This window comes from Tribolium castaneum, chromosome 6 (genome assembly GCF_031307605.1).
Source record: "Tribolium castaneum strain GA2 chromosome 6, icTriCast1.1, whole genome shotgun sequence".
In the NCBI taxonomy this organism is placed as follows: domain Eukaryota; kingdom Metazoa; phylum Arthropoda; class Insecta; order Coleoptera; family Tenebrionidae; genus Tribolium; species Tribolium castaneum.
Window position 1 is genome coordinate 11,429,755 of NC_087399.1, and position 11,872 is coordinate 11,441,626.

General features: G+C 30.2%; 1 protein-coding gene, 1 long non-coding RNA gene and 1 other non-coding gene across 3 annotated transcripts; 2 read left to right on the plus strand and 1 right to left on the minus strand.

Moving 5' to 3' along the window:
- Positions 1–361: 361 nt before the first annotated feature.
- LOC103314761 (uncharacterized) lies at positions 362–3,406 on the plus strand. The gene is made up of 2 exons (XR_010334549.1): positions 362–2,797; positions 2,861–3,406. It is a non-coding gene; the product is annotated as an uncharacterized LOC103314761 (transcript).
- A 4,067-nt stretch (positions 3,407–7,473) lies between these two features.
- Positions 7,474–8,156, minus strand: LOC135266536 (uncharacterized). The gene is made up of 2 exons (XR_010334634.1): positions 7,615–8,156; positions 7,474–7,508 (listed from the first exon to the last, which is right to left on the minus strand). It is a non-coding gene; the product is annotated as an uncharacterized LOC135266536 (long non-coding RNA).
- A 145-nt stretch (positions 8,157–8,301) lies between these two features.
- On the plus strand, positions 8,302–10,125 carry LOC103314762 (hypothetical protein). Its single transcript, XM_008201594.3, has 4 exons — positions 8,302–8,796; positions 8,851–9,139; positions 9,191–9,471; positions 9,524–10,125. Exons 1-4 carry the CDS (start codon positions 8,560–8,562, stop codon positions 10,055–10,057), a joined length of 1,341 nt encoding a protein of 446 aa, XP_008199816.2. The 5' UTR covers positions 8,302–8,559; the 3' UTR covers positions 10,058–10,125.
- Positions 10,126–11,872: the final 1,747 nt, after the last annotated feature.

An 11,872-nucleotide genomic window follows, 5' to 3' on the forward strand; every position in this document is an offset into this window, starting at 1 on the left:
TGATTCATCAACCAAATTTGAGTGAGTTATTCAAGGAATTTTGTCAGAAATAAAAAACGATTTAACTTTTTTTAAATAATTTTTTCATTAATAAATATTTCATTTATGTATTTTGTTAGATTTGTTGTTTCTGAATTGGTTCCTTTTTTGAGTCAGCAATGAATAAATATTTTGAATAAAAGAAACAACGAAACACAAATCATACATATATGTATAACAATAAGAAAATACAAACATATCAAACTAAACTAAATAATTTCCTACATCCATTTACGTAGTACATACTGCTTTTTTTACTTAGTAATTTCAAGAAATTTTGTTCAATAAAATCTCAAAATCTTGATTGAAATCAACTGTTTTTACCAAACAATATCTTCTTGGGTTATAGTCGCAAAGAAAAAAAATGAGAAAATGAACCCGATTTTAAAAAATTCAAGCAAAAGTAATAAACGTGTCTAAAGTATAAATCATCCACTCTATGAGTGACGTTTTGATTTTTGTACAATTATTATAACTGCTCATGTGTCTTTTTTAGAGTTTCCTTTAACTTACGATAAAGTTGCGAGAATTTATTTTGTTTTATTTTTCGTTTTTACCCCGCGGTCACTAGGTACTAGTTTCCCATAAGAATTTAATAATCGTGTAAATCCCATTTCACTTCATAGTAGAATTTTTTGACAGGTAATTTAAATTTTTTGGAGTGAAATAAAGTATAAATTGAGAGTGTGTGTGTTTGTGTTAAAAACTAAATCCCAGCGACAAATTTTGAGCCAAGGAAACCTACCCGAAACTCCAAAAAATGTTGTTGCAAAATTCTGCAATGAATTGAAATGGCATATATAGTCTTATTTCTGATAAAATGTGAATGTAATGTTAAAATTATGTGCAAATTCATTGAAGCTTATTCAGGTATTTACCTACGCACTGATAAACTGATAAGAGTGAAAGTTATATTGGGGTGATGTGGTCAAAATTCCTTCAGGGTAGATAATAAAGGGGTCATAATCCGCAGGTGGTTCTTCGATATTAATAATGTGACTAGACTGTGAACTGTAATTACGGGTATTTACACCACACAAGAAGTTAGAGTTTGCAGAAAAACATCTAATAATTTTTTAAGAACATTTTCTCAATCGACAATGAACTACTTAGTGCTCTTAATTAAATACAAATAGCTCTCTCCACTTTGGAAAATTTTAACATTAATAAATTTCTTTGGCGCACACATTCATTTATTTTGCAAGATACATCGAAACAAAGTAAACAAATTACGAGTCCAGGTTTGAGTTACGTTAGTTTTTTAACTTCTATCTCTTTCCTTGAGTCTGAACTGTAAATCTACACGTAAAGAGGAATTAAAAAGAAGCAAACACAAATAAGAGGAATAATAAAATGTTGCAAAAACATCATTCATCTACGTATTTCTTTTCATTTACTTATTTTTTCTTTCAACAAAATTTTTAAATTGTGATTAGCATAAAAATGACATTATAACTTATTGAATTATGTTTGTAAACAAAACATGGTACAGAAACTAATAAGAAAAAATGGACAACGTTTTAGAGAATTTAAAGTAATTCAAACAAAAGCAATAAAATATAAATAACGTATTGATTTATGCACAATTATTACAACAGTTCATGTCTTATTTCTAAAAAAGTATGTATTAATGTAATCTTAAAATTATGTATAAATGCATTTTAGCTAACTTAGGTACCTGTAAACTGATAAAAGACAAAGTTATATTGGGGTGATAAGATAATGCTCAAAATTCCTTCAGAAGAGATTATAAGGGTATCTTAATCCGCAGGTGATTTTTGGACTTTATGAGACTAGAACTGTAAACTATAATTACGGGTATTAGCACGAGACAAGAAGTCTTCGCTTTCTGAAAACTTTCTAATAATTTTCACAGAAATTTTGTTGTTGCTATCTACAATAAAGAGTAGAAAAAACTATTGTCAATTTACAAACTCCTATGCTTTTGAGTTATAACACAATTTGGGGCTTGATTTACTTATTAATAATAATTATAATTATTAGGTATTCCAGAAGCATTATAAAAAACATTGTTTCTATTAAACAAAATATTTCCCTCTGTAAAATTGTAAAATTTCATTTTAAACTTAAAGAAATGATAAGATGCTATGAGCCTATAGGTACTGTACGTTTTATAATAAAAACGTTTGATTTTCTGATAAATAACGTAATTATACAGATCACAATATCCCAGAAACAATAATTTAAAAAAAAACACAAAGGTCTATAGAATATTCTTTTGAATTAGAAATCCTACAAAAATTACGAAGTAATCTTTCAATATGCTAACACCATTATTAACTCAACTACACTGTACAAAAAAAAAAACACTTTTATTATCAAAATTTATTTTCGAATTGGAGACTTAATAAATGAACAATGGTAATATTCGATGTCTAAATGCCTGTCATTAGTTCTATAAAGCGGCATTTTCTAATTTTACATAAAAAATTCACAGACGACTAGACGAAAATCTTTCTAACAAACATTGTAGTTTTTTATTAGGTTCCAATTTTATTTTCATACTGTTTACTCCATGTATTAATAATTCCTTATTTTTAAGAACTTTTCAGTAGTTGAGTATTGTTTTTAGAAAGTTGCAAAAGCCCAAGCTCCACCCCTTACCTGATTTTCTAAACCACTATAAGTAAAAGAAATAACAGCCCCAAATTTCATTTTTCCTGCTAGCTTTAAAGAAAAACAACTCAAAAAATTTCCTCACTTATTATCGTAGCTGATTGCGACCAAACCATCTTCTGTAAGTAATAACATCTTTTTTCAAGAAAAACTTTTGTTACGCTTTTTTTACTTTCTGTTGCAGAAACAAAATGGCAGCTGTAAACAAAGCACAAATAATGGCGGCAATGGAATGCCCTGTGTGCTACGACATTCTGCGCCCCCCAATCCACCCCTGCAACCAAGGACACCCAATTTGCGGAGACTGTCGGCAACAGATGGAAAGGCTGAGCCAAAATGTGTGCTGTCCGCTTTGTCGGAGCGGATATTCCTTGCCTCCATCTCACATTTTGGAGGCAATCTACGACAGCCTGAGGGTCAGCTGTAGATTTAATGCTGGGGGGTGCAGACATGTCTGCTGGGGCAAGGACATGAAGATCCACGAGCAAAAGTGCAAGTTTGGTCCAAGGACGTGCCCAAGGAGAAATGAAGGTTGTTTGTGGATTGGACCACTGACCATGCTTGCTAAACATTGCATTGAAAATCATTGTCCAAGCGTAAATTTAAATTAGGTAGTGTAGTTGTTGTAAATAGTGTATAAATAGTGATAGAAAATTGTAAATAGTTGTAGTCTAGAGATAAGTAATTGTGTTTAGTTGACTTTTGTAAAATAAATTTTATTTTGCATTAATTGGACTTTTTTTATACAAATCTAAACCTCAAATAATTGCTACGTTATGAAGACGTTATAGCTAGTATAGCAACATTTTGTCAACTGTCTTGGGCAATTATATAATTAATAGAACATCTAAATAAAAAAAATTAAAGAAAGCAGAGGAAAAGATCAATGTGAATGAGAAACATACCTTGACTCCTTGTCCTTAATCCGATTTGTTCGCTATTTTGCGGACTTGTTACATAAAAAACTATTTTATTATGTATTTTTTTATTTTCTATTACTGAAAAAAATAATAAGGTTTTTGTTAAAGCCATTGACAACAAAAAAAAATTTTATCTGGTAAAAAATAATGTGTACTTTTTAGTTTTTCGATTAATTGAAAAAAAATTACAAATTACAAATTTTTGTTTTAATTTTTTCAAGCAAAAATCAAAAGGACTTGACGTTACTAACTATGACATTCTTCAGGTGCTTTGTTACAAGAAATTTAAATCTGTCATTGTTTTTCCCAAGGCGTTTTTTATGACAGAGTTATAACACTTAACTTTGATTTTTCTTATGGACGCCCATAGTCCATACTTAAATTTTTGAAAAATCTTTTTGTTCCTGACTACAACGATGTATCATTACATGATATAACTAAAACCATTTTTCAAGCAGTTGTTATAAGAAATACAAGATTTGTTAAATTAGGGCGAAGTTGTACATTTTTATGTTGAACAAGTATGTAAAAGAAAATTTGAAGAAATAGTTCAGCACAAAAATATGCAGCTTTGCCCAATTTAATAGACCTCATCTCCCTTTTTAATAACTGAGATCCCCATGACAGAGCACGAAAAATGTACACCCTGTATTTGAACATATCGGGTGTGTCAAAAGTGGCGGATAGGCTCTTGAGATTGGATACTAGTGGTTATTAATAAAATTTTTTCATACTCATTTATTTTGCAAGATTACATCGAAAAAGCTACGAAAGATCTGGGTAACGTTATTTTTTAATATTTAGGAATATCTCTTTTTTGAGTCAGAATAGTTGTAATTTACGATAGACGTAAAAAAAAGAATAAAAACAAAAACACAAATAAGAGAAATAGAAATGTATTTTTATCAAATATCATAAATTTTCTACATACATTATTTATTTCGTCCCTTTTTACATATTTGTTCGCTAAACAAGAGTCCCAAAATTGCAACTGACATAATCTTTTTTTCACATAACATTAGCTTTTTATGTTTGAAGTAAAGGAAAAAATAGTATGCAGAGAAATTAGAACACCTTATGTGTGACGTGCTAATTTTTGTACAACTGTAGAAGAGAAAGTTATATTGGGGTGGTAATATGGTCGTGGTCGAATTGGTTCCCAATAATCTCTATAAGTATAATTCTGTAAAAGGTAATGGTTGAATTGGTTCCCGGGTGATGGTCGAATTGGCTCCCGCATGAGCAGGTAGGTAAAAAGGATTAAGCCAAATATATGTTAATATTTTAGATTTAAAGCTTGTAGAAATGTTCAAATAATTATTTTCTTGGCACAAAATCCAACAACAAATTTCATTTATTCATGGCTAACTGGTTACTTAAAAAAAGGAGAATGTAATATTTTAAGCCCAATGCTCTCCTGTAAATTTCGTAAAATGTTTCGTCTAGTAATGACTACTAAGACATCTCTCATGATGACGTTGCGTTCGTTAATATGTCTATTAATACTATTAAAGCATCAAAATAGAGACAAATTACAAAAATAATTTTAACATTTTTCGACATTAAGTTCTATGCGCCTTCTTCATCGTTTTGGAAGTACTTGAATACTCGAAGAAATATTTATCCATAGCCTTTAAATTGTTAAAATACGATTTGTTTTTGAACGTTTTGGAACTTGTAAATTTGTTCATACACTTACAAACGCCATTTCTGTTATCATAATACTTTAATCTGTTTACCTGACCTACCTGACCGATGGGAACCAATTCGACCATCCCCGGGAACCAATTCGACTATAATTAGAGAGGATTACAGAATTTGGGAACCAATTCGACTCGTCCCGGTAATATTATGGACAAAATTCCTTCAGGTCAGGTAATAAAGGTAATTCTTGGATTTTAATAACAATGAAACTAGAACTGTGAACTATAATTAAGGGTATTAGCACCAAACAAAAGTCGGCGCTTTCTGAAAACTTTCTGATAATTTTCCAAGAAATTTGTTGATATTATACAATACAATAAAGACAAAAATGATAGTCCAAAACTCATTTAAATAAAATTCCCATGACCGATGTTGTAATAAGTAATAAGATAATTTAGGGTTTTTTTGTAATTATTATTCCAGAAGCATTACGAATAAACTTTATCTTAAACTTGTTAAAATACCATCTTTGACATTTAGAAATAAAAGACAAGAGCATTATAACAAAAACAGTTTAAAAACCCGACTCATTTTTATTTTAAACTTTTAAAACTTTTAAACTTTAATTTTAAACACAACGCGTTTCAACCACTAAGTGGTCCTCCTCAGATGAATATAAACAGTTTATATGCTCACCTGAGGATGACCACTGTGTGGTTGAAACGCGTTGTGTTTAAAATAATCGTTGACTGTGTCGGGTTTTTAAACTATGTTTTTGTTAATCGTTCCCACGCCAGAAAATTCCAATAAGAAGAGGATTTTAGATTTCCCGTAAAAAAACAATTAATTATACTTTATTTTCAAGCAAACTAGCTACAAAAAAAAAGAAAAATAATTATGAACAGTCCCAATTTTTTACCAAAAGATTGAAACAAAATAACTTGTTTTTAAAAGTTAGCATTTTTTTTATAAAAAAATAATACATAGAGTAATTATTTTACATTTTTTTTTTCATAAAACGCGATTTGGAAAATGTATATTTTGATCTACACAAATTTTCCAATTCTTCACTTTATGTAACCCCTTAAAATAAAAAAAAATTGTGACATCAATAACTATTACTTAAGTTGTTTCCTATTAATAAATAATTATAAATTTTAATGTGACAATGCTAATAATGTTAATGGTTAATAGTATTAAAAATATTTTTGACGTCTTGTGATTCAGTTAGGCTTTTAAAATGAAAATGTTTTCTGGTAAGTAAAAACCAATAATACATAAAACTTTTGCAAATATTCCATTGGATGACAAGGAAATTGATAATGATATCAATTAAAATTGCAACACTTATAAAGCATTCGTTCTAATCAAAAATTTTAAATTGATTATTTATGAAAAAAATAAACAAATTTTTTCATTTACAATCAAATATTTGGTAACTACTAAAAAAATTGACAAAAGAAGGGGAGAAGTAACTTGGTAAAACACCGTTGTGATAAAATGAATACGAAAACTAATTCTAATAAAATTCTTACAAGTTATAAAAACTACGAAAAATTTCGAAAATGGACGTGTTGGCTGTAATTTTGTAAATTCAAAACCAAACTGCTCTCATAACAAATTCAAAAATATTTTAAATTAATAAAAATTTTGACTTTGAGGTTATTGTCAGCAATTTAGAAAACCCTACATTCCAACATTTACCCCAATATTTAGTCCTAGAAAACTTAAAATTTTAAAATCTAAAACTGCTAAGTTAGTGAAAGACAAAGTAAAATTGGGGAGCTAAAATTGTGGTCAAAATTCCTTCAGGACAGATAATAAGGGTGACTTAATCCCCAGGTATTCTAGGAACTTTAATCATGAAACTAGAATTGTGAACTATAATTACAGGTATTAGCACCAGACCAGAAATGGGAGCTTTCTTCAAAATTTTCCAAGAAATTTGTTGCCAGGATGTTGCCAAAAAATTTGATCTACAAGTCATTGAAATTAAGTACAATTATAATCGAATTACGCAATTGTACTGACTGTTATTAAAAGACTAGGATCGCAGGTGCTTCTGAAATTTGAATTTGTCGCATTTAATTATCTTATTTCAATGAAATTTTTAAATGTACAAATTTTTACCTACTCAGGTAACCAGTAAAACCACATTTTTCATATACTAACATTGTTCGTTTTTTCTGGAAAGAAGCGGCAAACTTTTAATACCTACTACGATCCTACCTACATTCATGTGCACAGAGTGTCTCAAAATTGACGGGACTAAAACAAATCGAAAGTTAAGAGTGAAAAATTGTTCGATTGGACTTCGTTATCAAGTTATTGATAAAAAACTAAAAACATTAAATTTTATTGAAAGCGAATTTACCATATTTGTTGTCACAAAATATGCTACAAAGCGATTTGGAAACTTATCCGCATATGTTCTAGCCTCAGCAGTGGCATTGCCATTATACACACATCTAACTTACAAGTATAACCGAGCTTTTAACATATCGACAAAATCTCGAATGCACTAATGCAGTTAATACTTGTCACTAGGCAGAGCGATTCAAAGAATTTTAACATCGTTAACATCAACTAATGAATTTTGTTACACAAATATTTGGAAAAATTTTTTTACTCTTAACTTCCGATTTGTATTATTTCATTCATAACAGTTTCTAATAATCAATATTTCAGAAGTACCACAAAAAATACGTCTATCAAAAAACAATTTCTACGAGTAAAGTAGTCACAGTTTATAAAAAATCTAAATTTCATTTTAAATGTATAACTATGTCAAAAAAATAATTTTCCGTAAAAAAATAGTTTCAAGCAAACTCACCTAGAAAAGAAACAAATTGTTATAAAAATGAGTTTTTTGCAGTTATTGTTAAAGTTAACCAACCTTTACACATTTTTGTTTAAAAAAAATGGCCACAATTTATTAATTTATTGCTTATATTTAATATTTAATATTTAATATTAAAAAAATCACAATTAAATTATTAGAAATAATTGTCGCTGAATTGTTCGAAACGAAATTTAAATTTAATCACAATCACATTTAAAGCTCCTAAGTAATACAACTTAAGCTTGAACTTTTTTTAAATAAAAATTGAATTTCATTATCTCCCCATTGTTTCCAAACCAAATAAGAACTGATTATTCTAATTTTATTTTGTCAATTACCTGGTCAAGAAAAATGGACCAATAGAAACGCCTCAAACTCTGCTTCAGGCTATAAATTCGTAACGACTTGAGCCCTCAGGCAGTGAAGCAGTGACTTTTCAGCAGTACATCGTGCCAGTAATTGTGTCTTTTCTCTGACATGAAAACAATTTACAACTCTACGTTTAACGAAGACTGTGTGCCCGAAAAAATGGAAAACCTCTGGCAAGGAAGTTCCCTTAGTTCAATTGAAGAAATTTTCGACCCAATAGAAATCAAAAAAGTTGTGGACTCTTTAGTCATGTCGCGATTTAGTGCCCAAATTATAAAATCTCGCACACGAAGATCCAGATCTTCATGTTCTGAAAGTCAAGACAATGTCTCTCTTTCAAGTGGGGTAAGTTGAATTTATTTTGATTGTCATGTTTACTATTATTTAAATGTTTTGCAGCGTTCCGATTCCAGTATAAATACTTATAATTTATCGGCGTTAATTTCAAATCCATACCCACAGCCATATTATTATGAGAATATCTTCACTTGCTCTGAAACTGACCCCACTTGTGAATTAAGCGATTATTGCTCAATTGGTCCAAGCTTTGATTTAATGGACACAAAATTGTTCATTTTGAGCCAAAATAAGGACCAGATTTTGAAAGCGATACATTATGACGATTTTTATAACAAAACGAGACTAAGCAAGGAGCGGCTTGAGGCGGAAAGACTTCTTTTAATTAACGGTAAGTCTTAATTCAACGTTTTATCACCATTTACTGAAACGTTTTTTACAGATCTGACAAGTAATTTATTACTAACACGAGACAATAGATTTGAAGAGAAAAATGAGCTGTGTACAGGATCAGTAAAAATCAGAAACTGCTACACTTGGTGTGATAACCAACAACTTGAGGAATTTTTCCTTTGTGTAGTAATCTGTGGTTGCAAACTACTTGCTTCCGAAGTGACTCAAATAAAATCAAACGGAGTGATACATTTTAAGGAAGAATTTGTTGTAACCGGACTGCGACCAGATTTTACAATCAACATTAAAATTTATTGCGCTAGTAGAAAGGTAAATGTTTTTGCGATTAGTTTGGTGCTTATTCTAAATTTGATAATTTCAGGCCATGAAAAAATCGAAACAATCATTTGCCTGCAATTACGCTCCACGTCCAGAAGAAGAAATTCCTTTACGAAAATCACTTTTTACCTTATGGGGAGAGACCTACACAACATTGCAAGATCTCCCAAAATCGAATTTGATGGAAGTTTGGATGAATTCTGGACGTTTTACTGCCAGCATTTTCAGTTGGACTGATTTAAATGTAAATTTGTCTGGTTTTTTAAATGTTAGTCAGAGTGAAGAGTGTCCGCTATGGAATAGGGAATGGTGTTGTTTGGATGGGAGATATTTGCAATATTTTAATTATCCTCCAGATGAATCCTTCGAATGTAAACCGATAGGGACAATTGATTTAGCAACGTGTGTTGAATTCAAGTTGCTTTCGAGAGAGGAGTGTGCGCGAAAGCAAACATTTTTCTTAAAAACATATTTTGGAAAAACTGTTTTATTATCATGTGATACCAGAACTGAATTTGAATGTTGGCGAAATTGTATCGAAAGGATATTAAGCGCAATCGAAATTTGGGAACACTGAACTTATTGTTTGTATTTGCATGTTTGGTTTGTACATTTCGTAATAAATTTATATTGAACAAATCGTCTGTCCTTTCTTTAAAACCATGTTATAATATGAAAAAACGTTTTGACTAATTAAGAGACTCGATAATGATTGTAAAAATGATCAGAAAAAAAAAACAGAAACAACCTAAACTTTGCCTTTCCATGCATTTGGCAAAATTACCAATTGTTAAAGAAAAACATAGAAGTCGAAAATTTAAAAAGGGCTATACTTGTCAGATGTCGATGCAGAATAAAATCCTCGTCCATTTAGTAAAGAAAATGCCCCCTTTATTTGAAAAAAAAAATAGTTATGGGTACTTAGGATTCGCAACTTTTACACAATTGGCTTTTTGAAGTTCAAATCCTCACTTGTTTTCAATAATGCGCGAAAAATGTCTTGGCACTTGGTTCGTAAATAATTATTTCCACTTTGGAAGCATCAAAGTAATCTTTTCTTGCAGTTTCCCAAAAAATGATATAAAATTAAAAAACAAGCTATAATTTTTTAAAAGGTGGTGTCTTCATACTCATCAAAAAATTTTTTTTTAATTTGATCTTATTTTTAACCTCTTATTTAGAGAGATTTTGTATCGACACAAGTTAAGAAATAGAAAAAATGTAACATGACTCAAGAAAACTTTCGAATTTGGAAATAACAAAAAAGATCAAAATTTTCTCTTTCCAATGCACAAATAAGCATTCAAAATGATAAAAAAAACGCTGAATTAACGATTTTTCAAAAGGAAGACAGAAATCCAAAAGAGTCCTGTGCCAAATATACGCACCCAAACATACAAAAGTCACAAAAGATACAATAAGTATCAGCTGTTCAAAACTATAAAAACGCCAACATTACATTTTCTCTCAAAATTAACTGTTGTAAGTTATTCATACACTTCAAAAAAATAATAGTTAATGTAATTCATACTCTAAAAATAATTCAATTAATCATTAATAACTGAGTTATAATTTTGTCAATCTTATTTAAAACAATAATTTCGTAAAATACGACGTAAAATATCAAAAATAGGTTGAAATGGGTCACAAATTAAAACAATTTGTTATGTTTTCATGTGATTCTGTGTTAAATTGGATAGTTGTGACACATTGAGACAAAAAAACACATTCATTATATTCCATTTCAGTTTATAGTAGAATTTAGTTAATCTTTTTCTACTTTCTGTTGCAGAAACAATAAAATGGCAGCTGTAAACAAAGCACAGATAATGGCGGCAATGGAATGCCCTGTGTGCTACGACATTCTGCGCCCCCCAATCCACCCCTGCAACCAAGGACACCAAATTTGCGGAGACTGTCGGCAACAGATGGAAAGGCTGAGCCAAAATGTGTGCTGTCCGCTTTGTCGGAGCGGATATTCCTTGCCTCCATCTCACATTTTGTAGGCAATCTACGACAGCCTAAGGGTCAGCTGTAAATTTAATTCTGGGGGGTGCAGACATGTCTGTTGGGGGAAGGAAATGAAGACCCACGAGCAAAAGAGCAAGTTTGGTCCCAGGACTTGCCCAAAGAGAAATCAAGGTTGTTTGTGGATTGGACCACTGACCATGCTTGCTAAACATTGCATTGAAAATCATTGTCCAAGCGTAAATTTAAATTAGGTAGTGTAGTTGGTGTAAATAGTGTATAGATAGTGATAGAAAATTGTAAATAGTTGTAGTCTAGAGATAAATAATTGTGTATAGTTGACTTCTGTAGAATAAATTTTATTTTGCATTAATTCGACTTTTTTTAATACAATTCTAAACCTCAAATAATTGCTACTTTGTAA

Coding starts and splice junctions, on each gene's coding strand:
- LOC103314762 (XM_008201594.3), top strand. CDS start 8,560: ATGAAAACAATTTACAACTCTACGTTTAACGAAGACTGTGTGCCCGAA. Junction 8,797..8,850: donor ATGTCTCTCTTTCAAGTGGG/GTAAGTTGAATT, acceptor AATGTTTTGCAG/CGTTCCGATTCCAGTATAAA. Junction 9,140..9,190: donor AAGACTTCTTTTAATTAACG/GTAAGTCTTAAT, acceptor CGTTTTTTACAG/ATCTGACAAGTAATTTATTA.